General features: G+C 41.7%; 1 protein-coding gene across 2 annotated transcripts in view; it reads left to right on the forward strand.

Moving 5' to 3' along the window:
• LOC111961886 (alpha-1-syntrophin-like) overlaps positions 1-12,285 on the forward strand; it is a 64,770-nt gene that overhangs the window by 40,871 nt on the left and 11,614 nt on the right. Inside the window, exons 7-8 of one of the 2 annotated variants that reach the window (XM_070440001.1) lie at positions 1,164-1,351; positions 5,988-6,391. In XM_070440001.1, the coding sequence (XP_070296102.1) occupies positions 1,164-1,351; positions 5,988-6,332 (533 nt within the window). In that variant the 3' untranslated portion in view covers positions 6,333-6,391. Of the gene's footprint in view, positions 1-1,163; positions 1,352-5,987; positions 6,392-12,285 lie in introns of those variants that run through there. The other variant, XM_023984517.2, reaches the window with a different exon arrangement.

The raw sequence follows: 12,285 nt of genomic DNA on the forward strand, positions 1-12,285 counted from the left end.
TAATGCGAGTCTTCAGGTTTCGGACAAGGTACGGAACGAGGAGCCTCCGCCAAGTTAGCCCGCTGAGCATAAGCCTAGGCATGAGCTCGGGAAGTTAACACAAGTCTTCAGGTCTCAAACAGGGTTTCATTACAGAACCATGCTCGTGTCATGAGGGGTCTGTGACAGGAGGACTTACGTTAGCTCCTTGAGAAAATGTCTAGGCTTTTAGCTCAGAGGGCTAACACGGTCTTCAAAAGTTAATCTGTAGGCCAACTGCAATGCAGGTCAAAACATTGTGGATTGGAAATGATGCAGACAATTGCATTGACAGAAGCCACAGTCTATCTTCAATATTAAAGCTGATCTACCACCCCCTCCTAAAAAAAATACAAAAAAAATTACATTTTGGATGTTACTGCATCTTCAGGGGCATGTTTTAGAAATGTATTTCATTACACTATTATTATTAATTATTTTTATTATTCATTCATTCATTATTCATTATTGCTATTCAACTTGGTGATTGGCATCACCCTCTGAGAGAGTTTGTCACACTAACGATGTATCGTTGCTGCAGAACAGGTATTTTGAAAAGTAACATTTAAATGCTCCAACTGTAAGTGTATATGTCATCATGGATTCCTGCAAAACAACAGCAGATAGTCTAGCAAAGACCGACAGCAAGTATGTGCAGGTCTGGCTGTTTAAATAGGGTAGTACTGCCCTCTACTGGTTTTGTGGTGTGGTGCAACATATTGTCAATAAAAAGTCACTCATTGCATTCATGGGAGGCAGCCACATCTAAGCTGGACCTACAAAATAAATGAATTGCAACTATCTGCATTCATACTGACTATATGATCAATGTCGAGAAGTATGTCTCATAAGAGCTGTCCTTGTCAATTTTTCAGAGAACAGATCAGTCAATACACTACTGTACCTTTAGTATTTCGTTTTGTAAGGGGAGTGAAACAGAGTAATGACCGCATTTACAATGTTTAGCAGATGCTTTCATCTAGAACGCCTTACAATAAAAACTTTTAGGGGTGGTTTTCTGGACTCAGATTTAGCCTAGTCCTGGGCTAATACGCAAGATCAATGAAGAATCTTCATTCTGGGAAACTGGCCCTTAGTGACCAACCAACCTGTGTTACCCTTTCCCCCCCTGTGGTCCCTGGCAGCCTGCAGCTGGAACGGGAAGGAGTGCAACCTGGGAGTTCACATCGACGAGGGCTTTTCCCTGTTCACCGAGGAGATGGGCATCAGGAAGACGGTGCTCCTCCAGCAGCCCTTCGAGCGCCTGCGCATGTCCTCCGACGACGGCGTGCGCATGATCTTCCTCGACTTCGGAGGGCCCGAGGCGGAGATTGTGAGTTGGACTGACGACTGGTTGGTCGGTTGGTTATTTGTTTGGTTGGTCTGGCTGTCTTTCTTTCTCTCTTTTTCTCCTTCTTTCTCTGTTGTTTACTCTTTCTTTCTCTCGCTTCTACTCTGTCTTTCTCTCTCTCTCTCTCCCTCATCCATTTTCGTTCACGCCGACATTGCACCCATAGAAAGATTACGCCTCGTAAATGATGCCCTGGACACGAGTAGAGAGGGGTTACATCACCCCTGTTGACTTCAGAGGACAGTCTGTTCCATGTGCAGGTGTTGGGCAAAATTATGAGAAAATAATGGTCCCTACAATATATGAGGATATGGAACAGTCCTTCTCAACAACTGGGTGTGCCAAAGTGAAATAGATAATATACTAAAGTGAAATAAACAATAAAAAAATGTACAGTAAACATAAAAGTTCCAAAGGAATATAGACATTCAAATGTCATATTATGGCTATATACAGTGTTGTAACGATGTGCAAATAGTTAAAGTACAAAAAGGAAAATAAATAAATATAAATATGGGTTGTATTTACAATGTTTGTTCTTCTCTGGTTGCCCTTTTCTTGTGGCAACATGTCACACATCTTGCTGCTGTAATGGCACACTTTGGTATTTCACCCAATAGATATGGGAGTTTATCAAAATTGGATTTGTTTTCAAATTATTTTAGGGTCTGTGTAATCTGAGAGAAATATGTGTCTTTAATATGGTCATACATTTGGCAGGTTAGGATGTGCAGCTCAGTTTCCACCTCATTTTGCGGGCAGTGTGCACATAGCCTGTCTTCTCTTGAGAACCAGGTCTGCCTACGGTGGTCTCTCTCAATAGCAAGGCTAGGCTCACTGAGTATGTACATAGCCAAAGCTTTCCTTAATTTTGGGTCAGTCACAGTGGTCAGGTATTCTGCCACTGTATACTCTCTGTTTAGGGCCAAATATAATTCTAGTTAGCTCAGTTTTTTTGTCAATTCTTTCCATTGTGTCATGTAATTTTTTTTGTTTTCTCATGATTTGGTTGGGTCTAATTGTGTTGCTGTCCTGGGGCTCTGTGAGGTCTGTTCGTGTTTGTGAACAGAGCCCAGGACCAGCTTGTTTAGGGGACTCTTCTCCAGGTTCATCTCTCCGTATGTGATGGATTTGTTATGGAAGGTTTAGAAATAGCTACCTTTTAGGTGATTTTTGGACATTAACGGTTATTTTCTGTTTTTTTATTATTAGCAGGTATCGGCTTAATTCTGATCTGCATGCATTATTTGGTGTAATACGTTGTACACAGAGGATATTTTTTTGCAGAATTCTGCATGCAGTCGCAATTTGGTGTTTTCCCCATTTTGTGAATTCTTGGTTGGTGAGTGCACCCCAGACCTCACAACCATAAAGGGCAATGGGTTCTATAACTGATTCAAGTATTTTTTAGCCAGATCCTTATTAGTATGTCAAATTTTATGTTCCTTTTGATGGCGTAGAAAGCCATTCTTGCCTTCTCTCTCAGATCGTTCACAGCTTTGTGGAAGTTACCTGTGGCACGGATGTTTAGGCCGAGGTATGTAGATGTTTAGGCCGAGGTTTGTATAGTTTTTTGTGTGCTCTAGGGCAATGGTGTCTAGATATAATTTGTATTTGTGGTCCTGGCAACTGGACCTTTTTTGGAACATCATTATTCATATTTTTGTCTTACTGAGATTTACTATCAGGGCCCATGTCTGACAGAATCTGTGCAGAATATCTACGTGCTGCCGTAGGCCCTCCTTGTTTGGGGACAGAAACACCAGATCATCAGCAAACAGAAGACATTTGACTTCAGATTCTAGTAGGGTGAGGCTGGGTGCTGCAGACTGTTCTAGTGCCCTCGCCAATTCGTTGGTATACAGTGCATTCGAAAAGTATTCAGACCCCTTTACTTTTTCCCAAAAAATGTACGTTACAGCATTATTCTAAAAATGATTAAATAGTTGTTTTCCCTCATCAATCTACACACAATACCCCATAATGACAAAACAACAACAAAAAAATTTGCAAAAACTTCATAATATTCAAACCCTTTACTCAGTATTTTGTTGAAGCGATTACAGCCTCGAGTCTTCTTTGGGATGATGCTACAATCTGGGAACACCTGTATTTGGGGAGTTTCTTCCATTCTCCTCTGCAAATCTTCTCAAGCTCTGTCAGGTTGGATGGGGAGCATCGCTGCACAGCTATTTTCAGGTCTCTCCAGAGATGTTCGATTGGGTTCAAGTCCGGGCTCTGGCTGGGCCACTCAAGGACATCCAGAGACTTGTCCCGAAGCCACTCCTGCATTGTCTTGGCTGTGTGCTTAGGGCTGTTGTCCTGTTGGAAGGTGAACCTTCGCCCCAGTCTGAGGTCTTGAGTGCTATGGAGCAGGTTTTCATCAAGGAACTCTCTGTACTTTGCTCTGTTCATCTTTGCCTCGATCCTGACTAGTCTCCCAGTCCCCACCGCTGAAAAACATCCCCACATCATGATGCTGCCACCAGCATGCTTCACTGTAGGGATGGTGCCCGGTTTCCTCCACATGTGACGCTTGGCATTCAGCACAAATAATCTTGGTTTCATCAGGCCAGAGAATCTTGTTTCTCATGGTCTGAGAGTCCTTTAGTGCCTTTTGGGAAACTCCAAGTGGTCTACCACGTTCCTTTTTACTGAGGAGTGGCTTCCGTCTGGCCACTCAACCATAAAGGCTTGATTGGTGGAGTGCTGCAGAGATTGTTGTCCTTCTGGAAGGTTCTTCCATCTCCACAGAGGAACTCTGGAGTTCTGTCAGAGTGACCATTGGGTTCTTGGTCACCTCCCTGACCAAAGCCCTTCTCTCACGTTTGCTCAGTTTGGCCGGGCGGCCGGCCAGCTCTAGGAATAGTCTTGGTGCTTCCAAACTTGTTCCATTTAACCTTTTTCACATGTGAGTTCCAAATATCTCTATCGTTCGCCCCAGTGTTTTTTTTTATTCACATGATGTCAGATTGCGCTCACTGTTCCAAAATGTGATTGTTACACAACAGGACAGTTCATCTGCACTGCCCTCAAACCAAGGCACGCAGCCTGTATATACTTATAAGTTGTTTCATCTTGTCAATTTCAAATGATTTTCTAACAAGTTTAGTTTTCTAACAACAGTTTGATTTGAGGTGTGTTCCGCCTCCTCATTAATTCACATAAAATTAGGCCATTTCACTTTTGCGGACAATTTATTTTTGAGGCATTACTGACCCGGGCAAACTTCCCCAAGCACTTCCCAATTGTTTCTGCAGACATTTGCGCATCTCCAGTCAGAACAAGACCTGCACACACGTGTTCACATTTTCCGTCTGGTGCCCACATCGCATTCATCGTTGTTTTCATTACTACATGATCATTGGAAATGTATCCGTTTCTATCAAAGTAAGTGCCTTATTATGTTATAATAGTTTCTGTATGTCGTGTTATGTCGTTTCTACTGTAGCTCACTGTGTGTATGGAGCATAATATTTTAGTGTTTATCCCTTATAACCGCGGACACGCGAGGTAACGTTACTAATTTCATAACCTTTTTGGTCTTCTATTCAATTGTGCTATTAGCTCCGTAAAACAATGGTAATTGCGTCAGAGAAGTACTTTCAGAAACCACACACACAAACAAACATTATTTGCCAATATCATAACTGGAACTGGGCATCTTTGGAGCTGGAGATTGAGGCCAGCTTTTGTATGCTAGCGTACACTCCTGAACAGTTTTACTGGATGAAAACACATAGGCCAATATGTTGAACAACAACAACAAAAACTTGTTTTACTGAAGGAGAAAAAAAACGGAATATGCATCACCCATAATTCATATTCATGCAGTGAATGAACAACAACTGCATTTCCACCCCCCCACCTCTAAAGGCATAGTATCACGGCAGGTCACCTGTCAAGTCACCCGTCAGGTCAGTCAGTCACTTATTGCTGCAGATGTGCTCAATAGTGCTTGAGCATATGATACTCCCCAAAGCATGGTGAAACACATAGAGGTGTGTCACAAGCTAAGCACATGTACTTTGTCAACCTCCTCTGCTTACTTCTCCTGGTGTCAGACAGGCAGACTTTGCAGTACCTCCGTGTGTGACTACTTTGAGCAGCAGTTTGAGGGGAAAATGCCATGCAGTGAGGCGTAGGGGATTGTCCGCAGCAGGACGGCCCCCAGTGGGTGGGCGCCGAGGGGTGTGGTGCTCCTCCAGCAGCTTTCTCATGAGGTTCTCTCGGTACTTTTGGTAGGTAATTACTTTACCTATGGGGGAGAGAGAGTGGGGAGGATGAGGGAAGGGAGAGGATGATGAGGCAGTGGGAAGGTGGGTGAGATATTGTCACTATAATTGCATAATGGAACTGTATGTGATTTGTATGTTAACTGTACGTCCAATTACAAAAAATACCTTGTTCAGTAATCATCTCACCTGTTAGTTGGTGGTGAACTATGTGGCCGTTGAGGGCAGCAGTGTCGATCAGATGGAAAAATATCTTCTTATACCACTTGGTTGTTGTCCGAGTGCATTCCACAAAGCTGTTTATCATGTCCGCCTTATCCACTGCCCCCATTATGAGGTTATAGTCAAGCACACAGTCTGGTTTGTTTTTTCTCTCCCATCAGGTGGTCCACCTTCCCTGTGACCAACATGGTTGCTGTGTGGACAGTGGAGAGGACATGGACGTCTCATTTGTCATGTCACTTTACTGCCAGCTGTTGACCGTTCTCCTTGAACTCCACCTCCCCTCTCTGCATCATCCTGCATCCGAATTCTGGCATCCCCTTCCTGTTCGACCTAACTGTGCCACAGGCCCCTGTGCTGTTGGAGAGCAGATGCTAGAAGAGTGTGGGACTGCTGTACCAATTGTCCACATACAAAGTGTGTCCCTTGCTGAGATGAGGAGACAGCATGGTCATCACCACGGACCCGGACACCCCAAGCCCCTCATAATGTTGGATCCTGTGTAAACTATAATTCCCTGGACAAATCCTGTCTTCACGTCGCTCATAGCAAATAATCAATAAATCACCATCAGAAAATGTTTTGTGTGGTATTTATTTATTTATTTACTGTTTTATTCATATGTTTTCAAGTACTGATTACTAATCATGCATTCTAATTCTTGCATAGATTGTAATGGACACATATTATGTGTGTAAAATACTTTTTCGACGGTTGTACTGATTATGATGAGCTAAGCTAATTCCAGCTATGTGTGCAGCCATGTTTGTTGACATAGAATGCATTCTGGGTTTGACGTGATGATGTGAGGGAGGGTTCACTCATTTTTCGAGTAAACTTCCGGAAGTGATGTGAACGATGGTAGACGACACACCCCCTTCAACATGCATACTGCAAACAGACCCAACTCATCTTGTCTCCTCTTATCTCCACCTGTCTTTGGATTACTTTCGATTTCTAGAAAGTGTTTTACTCAATTATTCAATGGTGATCTCATCCGTGATGTGATGAATTATAAATAGTCATTATTATTAACTAATTCATATTGTGGTTTCTGTCAGCCGAGAGTTATCTAAACATGACCGCTTGTGTTACGTCAATCTTTCCTCAGTTAGCGCGAGGACAAAGGTAGCCTACATTTTCCAGTTTGGATGATTGTGTTATGCTGTAGCTATTCAGTGAATGTCTGAACATTGCATCCAAAAATGAACTAGTCACATTCACGACATAATTTTGTAAGGACTGTGTTTGTGCAAAATGTTTCTGTGAAAAAACAGTGTGGCCAGCTCAAATGCTGATTGTTGCATCAATCGAAACTGGACGTTCTGAATAAGCGTTCTAATCACAGCCTATGCTGCAGGGACCACTTTAGAATGATCAAACCCATTTGTTGGTATGTGTGAAAAGGTTAAGAATGATGGAGGCCACTGTGTTCTTGGGGACCTTCAATGCTGCAGAAAGTTTTTGGAACCTTTCGCCAGATCTGTGCCTCGACACAATTCTGTCTCGGAGCTCTACAGATTCGACCTCATGTCTTGGTTTTTGCTCTGACATGCACTGTCAACTGTGGGACCTTATATTGACAGGTGTGTGCCTTTCCACATCATGTCCAATCAATTGAATTTAACACAGGTGGACTCCAATCAAGTTGTAGAAACATCTCAAGGATGATCAATGGAAACAGGATGCACCTGAGTTCAATTTCGAGTCTCATAGCAAAGGGTCTGACTACTTATGTAAATAAGGTATTTCTGTTTTTTATTTTTAATACATTTGCTAAAATTCTAAAAACCTGTTTTCACTTAGTCATTATTGTTTATTGTGTGTAGATTTGATGAGGGAAAAAATTATTTAATCAATTTTAGATTAAGGCTGTAACGTAACAAAATGTGGAAAAAGTGAAGGGGTCTGAATACTTTCCGAATGCACCGTATATGTTGAAGAGGGTGGGGCTCAAGATCAAATCAAATTTAATTGGTCACATACACATGGTTAGTATATGTTAATACAAGTGTAGCGAAATGCTTGTGCTTCTAGTTCCGACAGTGCAGTAATATCTAACAAGTAATCTAACAATTCCCCAACAACTACCTAATACACACAAATCTAAAGGGGTGAATGAGAATATGTACATATAAGTATATGGATGAGCGAAGGCCGGGTGGCATAGGCAAGGTGCAATAGATGGTATAAAATACAGTACAGTGGGGCAAAAAAGTATTTAGTCAGCCTCCAATTGTGCAAGTTCTCCCACTTAAAAAGATGAGAGAGGCCTGTAATTTTCATCATAGGTACACTTCAACTATGACAGACAAAATGAGAAAAGAAAATCCAGAAAATCACATTGTAGGATTTTTAATGAATTTATTTGCAAATTATGGTGGAAAATAAGTATTTGGTCACCTACAAACAAGCAAGATTTCTGGCTCTCCAGCATGCGTCATCACCACGACCCGACACCCCAAGCCCCTCATAATGTTGGATCCTGTGTAAACATAATTCCCTGGACAAATCCTGTCTTCACGTCGCTCATAGCAAATAATCAATAAATCACCATCAGAAAATGTTTTGTGTGGTATTATTTATTTAATACTGTTTTATTCATATGTTCAAGTACTGATTACTAATCATGCATTCAATTCTTGCATAGATTGTAATGGACACATATTATGTGTGTAAAATACTTTTTCGACGGTTGTACTGATTATGATGAGCTAAGCTATCCAGCTATGTGTGCAGCCATGTTTGTTGACATAGAATGCATTCTGGGTTTGACGTGATGATGTGAGGAGGGTTCACTCATTTTCGAGTAAACTTCCGGAAGTATGTGAACGATGGTAGACGACACACCCCTTCAACAGCATACTGCAAACAGACCCAACTCATCTTGTCTCCTTTATCTCCACCCATACTTTCGATTTCTAGAAAGTGTTTTACTCAATTATCAATGGTGATCTCACCGTGCATGTAATAAAAAAATGTTGTAGAATAAATAGATGTGATGAATTATAATAGCATTATATTAACTAATTCATATTGTGGTTTCTGTCAGCCGAGAGTTTCAAACATGACCGCTTGTGTTACGTCAATCTCTTCCTCAGTTAGCGCGAGGACAAAGGATACCTACATTTTCCAGTTTGGATGATTGTGTTATGCTGTAGCTATTCAGTGAATGTCTGAACATTGCATCCAAAAATGAACTAGTCACATTCACGACTAATTTGTAAGGACTGTGTTTGTGCAAAATGTTTCTGTGAAAAAACAGTGTGGCCAGCTCAAATGCTGATTGTTGCATCAATCGAAACTGGACGTTCTGAATAAGCGTTCTAATCACAGCCTATGCTGCAGGACCACTTTAGAATGATCAAAACCCATTTGTTGGTATGTGTGAAAGGTTAAGAATGATGGAGGCCACTGTGTTCTTGGGACCTTCAATGCTGCAGAAAGTTTTTGGAACCTTTCGCCAGATCTGTGCCTCGACACAATTCTGTCTCGGAGCTCTACAGATTCGACCTCAGTCTTGGTTTTTGCTCTGACATGCACTGTCAACTGTGGGACCTTATATGACAGGTGTGTCCTTCCACATCATTCCAATCAATTGAATTTAACACAGGTGGACTCCAATCAAGTTGTAGAAACATCTCAAGGATGATCAATTGGAAACAGGATGCACCTGAGTTCAATTTCGAGTCTCATAGCAAAGGTCTGACTACTTATGTAAATAAGGTATTTCTGTTTTATTTTTAATACATTGCTAAATTCAAAAACCTGTTTTCACTTAGTCATTATTGTTTATTGTGTGTAGTTTGATGAGGGAAAAAATTATTTAATCAATTTAGATTAAGGCTGTAACGTAACAAAATGTGGAAAAAGTGAAAAGGTCTGAATACTTTCCGAATGCACCGTAATGTTGAAGAGGTGGGGCTCAAGATCAAATCAATTAATTGGTCACATACACATGGTTAGTATATGTTAATACAAGTGTAGCGAAATGCTTGTGCTTCTAGTTCCGACAGTGCAGTAATTCTAACAAGTAATCTAACAATCCCCAACAACTACCTAATACACACAAATCTAAAAGGGTGAATGAGAATATGACATATAAGTATATGGATGACGAAGGCCGGGTGGCATAGGCAAGTGCAATAGATGGTATAAATACAGTACAGTGGGGCAAAAAGTATTAGTCAGCCTCCAATGTGCAAGTTCTCCCACTTAAAAAGATGAGAGAGGCCTGTAATTTTCATCATAGGTACACTTCAACTATGACAGACAAAATGAGAAAAGAAAATCCAAGAAAATCACATGTAGGATTTATTGAATTTTTATTTTTGCCAAATTATGTGGAAATAAGATATGGTCACCTACAAACAAGCAAGATTTCTGGTCTTCACAGACCTGTAACTTCTTCTTTAAGAGGCTCCTCTGTCCTCCACTCATTACCTGTATTAATGGCACCTGTTTGAACTTGTTATCAGTAAAAAGACACCTGTCCACAACCTCAAACAGTCACACTCCAAACTCCACTATGGCCAAGACCAAAGAGCTGTCAAAGGACACCAAAACAAATTGTAGACCTGCACCAGGCTGGAAGACTGAATCTGCAATAGGTAAGCAGCTTGGTTTGAAGAAAATCAACTGTGGGAGCAATTATTAGGAAATGGAAGACATACAAGACCACTGATAATCTCCCTCGATCTGGGGCTCCACGCAAGAATCTCACACCGTGGGGTCAAAATGATCACAAGAACGGTGAGCAAAAATCCCAGAACCACACGGGGGGACTAGTGAATGACCTGCAGAGAGCTGGGACCAAAGTAACAAAAGCCTACCATCAGTAACACACTACGCCGCCAGGGACTCAAATCTGCAGTGCCAGAACGTGTCCCCCTGCTTAAGCCAGTACATGTCCAGGCCCGTCTGAAGGTTTGCTAGAGAGCATTTGATGATCCAGAAGAAGATTGGGAGAATGTCATATGTCAGATGAAACCAAAAATAGAACTTTTTGGTAAAAACTCACTCGTCGTGTTTGGAGACAAAGAATGCCTGAGTTGCATCCAAAGAACACCATACTACTGTGAAGCATGGGTGGAAACATCATGCTTTGGGCTGTTTTCTGCAAAGGACCAGGACGAACTGATCCGTGTAAAGGAAAGAATGAATGGGCCATGTATCGTGAGATTTTGAGTGAAACCTCCTTCCACAGCAAGGCATTAAGATGAAACGTGGCTGGTCTTTCAGCATGACAATGATCCCAAACCACACCGCCCGTGCAACGAAGGAGTGGCTTCGTAAGAAGCATTTCAAGGTCCTGGAGTGGCCTAGTCAGTCTCCAGATCTCAACCCTATAGAAAATCTTTGGGAGTTGAAAGTCCGTGTGCCAGCAACAGCACAAAACATCACTGCTCTAGAGGAGATCTGCATGGAGGAATGGGCCAATACAAGCAAGCAGTGTGTGAAAAACCTTGTGAAGACTTACAGAAAAACGTTTGACCTCTGTCATTGCCAACCAAAGGGTTATTAACAATAAGTATTAGAGAAACTTTTGTTATGACAAATAATTATTTCACCATAATTGCAAAATAAATCAAAAAAAACCTACAATGTGATTCCCTAGGAATTTTTTGTTTTTGTTCTGGTGTGCCTTGACACTCTTTGGTCTTGGCCTAGTGGAGTTTGGAGTGTGACTGTTGAGGTTGTGGCACAGGTGTTTTTAACTATAACAAGTTCAAACAGGTGCCATTAAGATACACGGTTAATGAGTGGAGGACAAGGAGCCCTCTAAGAAGAAGTTACAGCGGTCTGTGAGAGCCAGAAAATCTTGCTTGTTTGTAGGTGACCAAATACATTCATTTTCCACCATAATTTGGCAAATAAAATTCATTAAAAAACTACCAATGTGATTTCTGGATTTTCTTTTCCTCATTTTGTCTGTCATAGTTGAAGACCTATGATGAAAATTACAGGCCTCTCTCATCTTTTTAAGTGGGAGAAACTGCACAATTGGAGCTGACTAAATACTTTTTTGCCCCACTGTATATACATTGTATGTGAGGTAATTAAGATATGTAACATTATTAAAGTGCATTATTTCAAGTGGCATGGTTTAAAAGCCAACTGTGATCCACTTGTTAAGTGGTCCAGTGATTGGGTCTCAATGTAGGCAAGCAGCCTCGCTGAGATAATTGTGTTTAAGCAGTCTGATGGGCCGTGAGATAGAAGCTGTTTTTCAATCTCTCGGTTCCAGCTTTGATGCACCTGTAACTGAGCTCACCTTCTGGGATGCATTCGGCGGGGGTCGTGAACAGGCAGTGCTCGATTGGTTGTGTCGCTTGATGATTCTTTTTGGCCTCCTGTGACATTGGTGCTGTACGGTCTGTCATGCGAGCGGACAGTAGTTTTACCTATCAGTGACTGCTTGCAGACCGCACTACCCTCTGGAGAGCCTTCGGTTGAGGC

Source organism: Salvelinus sp. IW2-2015, linkage group LG1 (assembly GCF_002910315.2).
Source record: "Salvelinus sp. IW2-2015 linkage group LG1, ASM291031v2, whole genome shotgun sequence".
NCBI lineage: Eukaryota > Metazoa > Chordata > Actinopteri > Salmoniformes > Salmonidae > Salvelinus > Salvelinus sp. IW2-2015.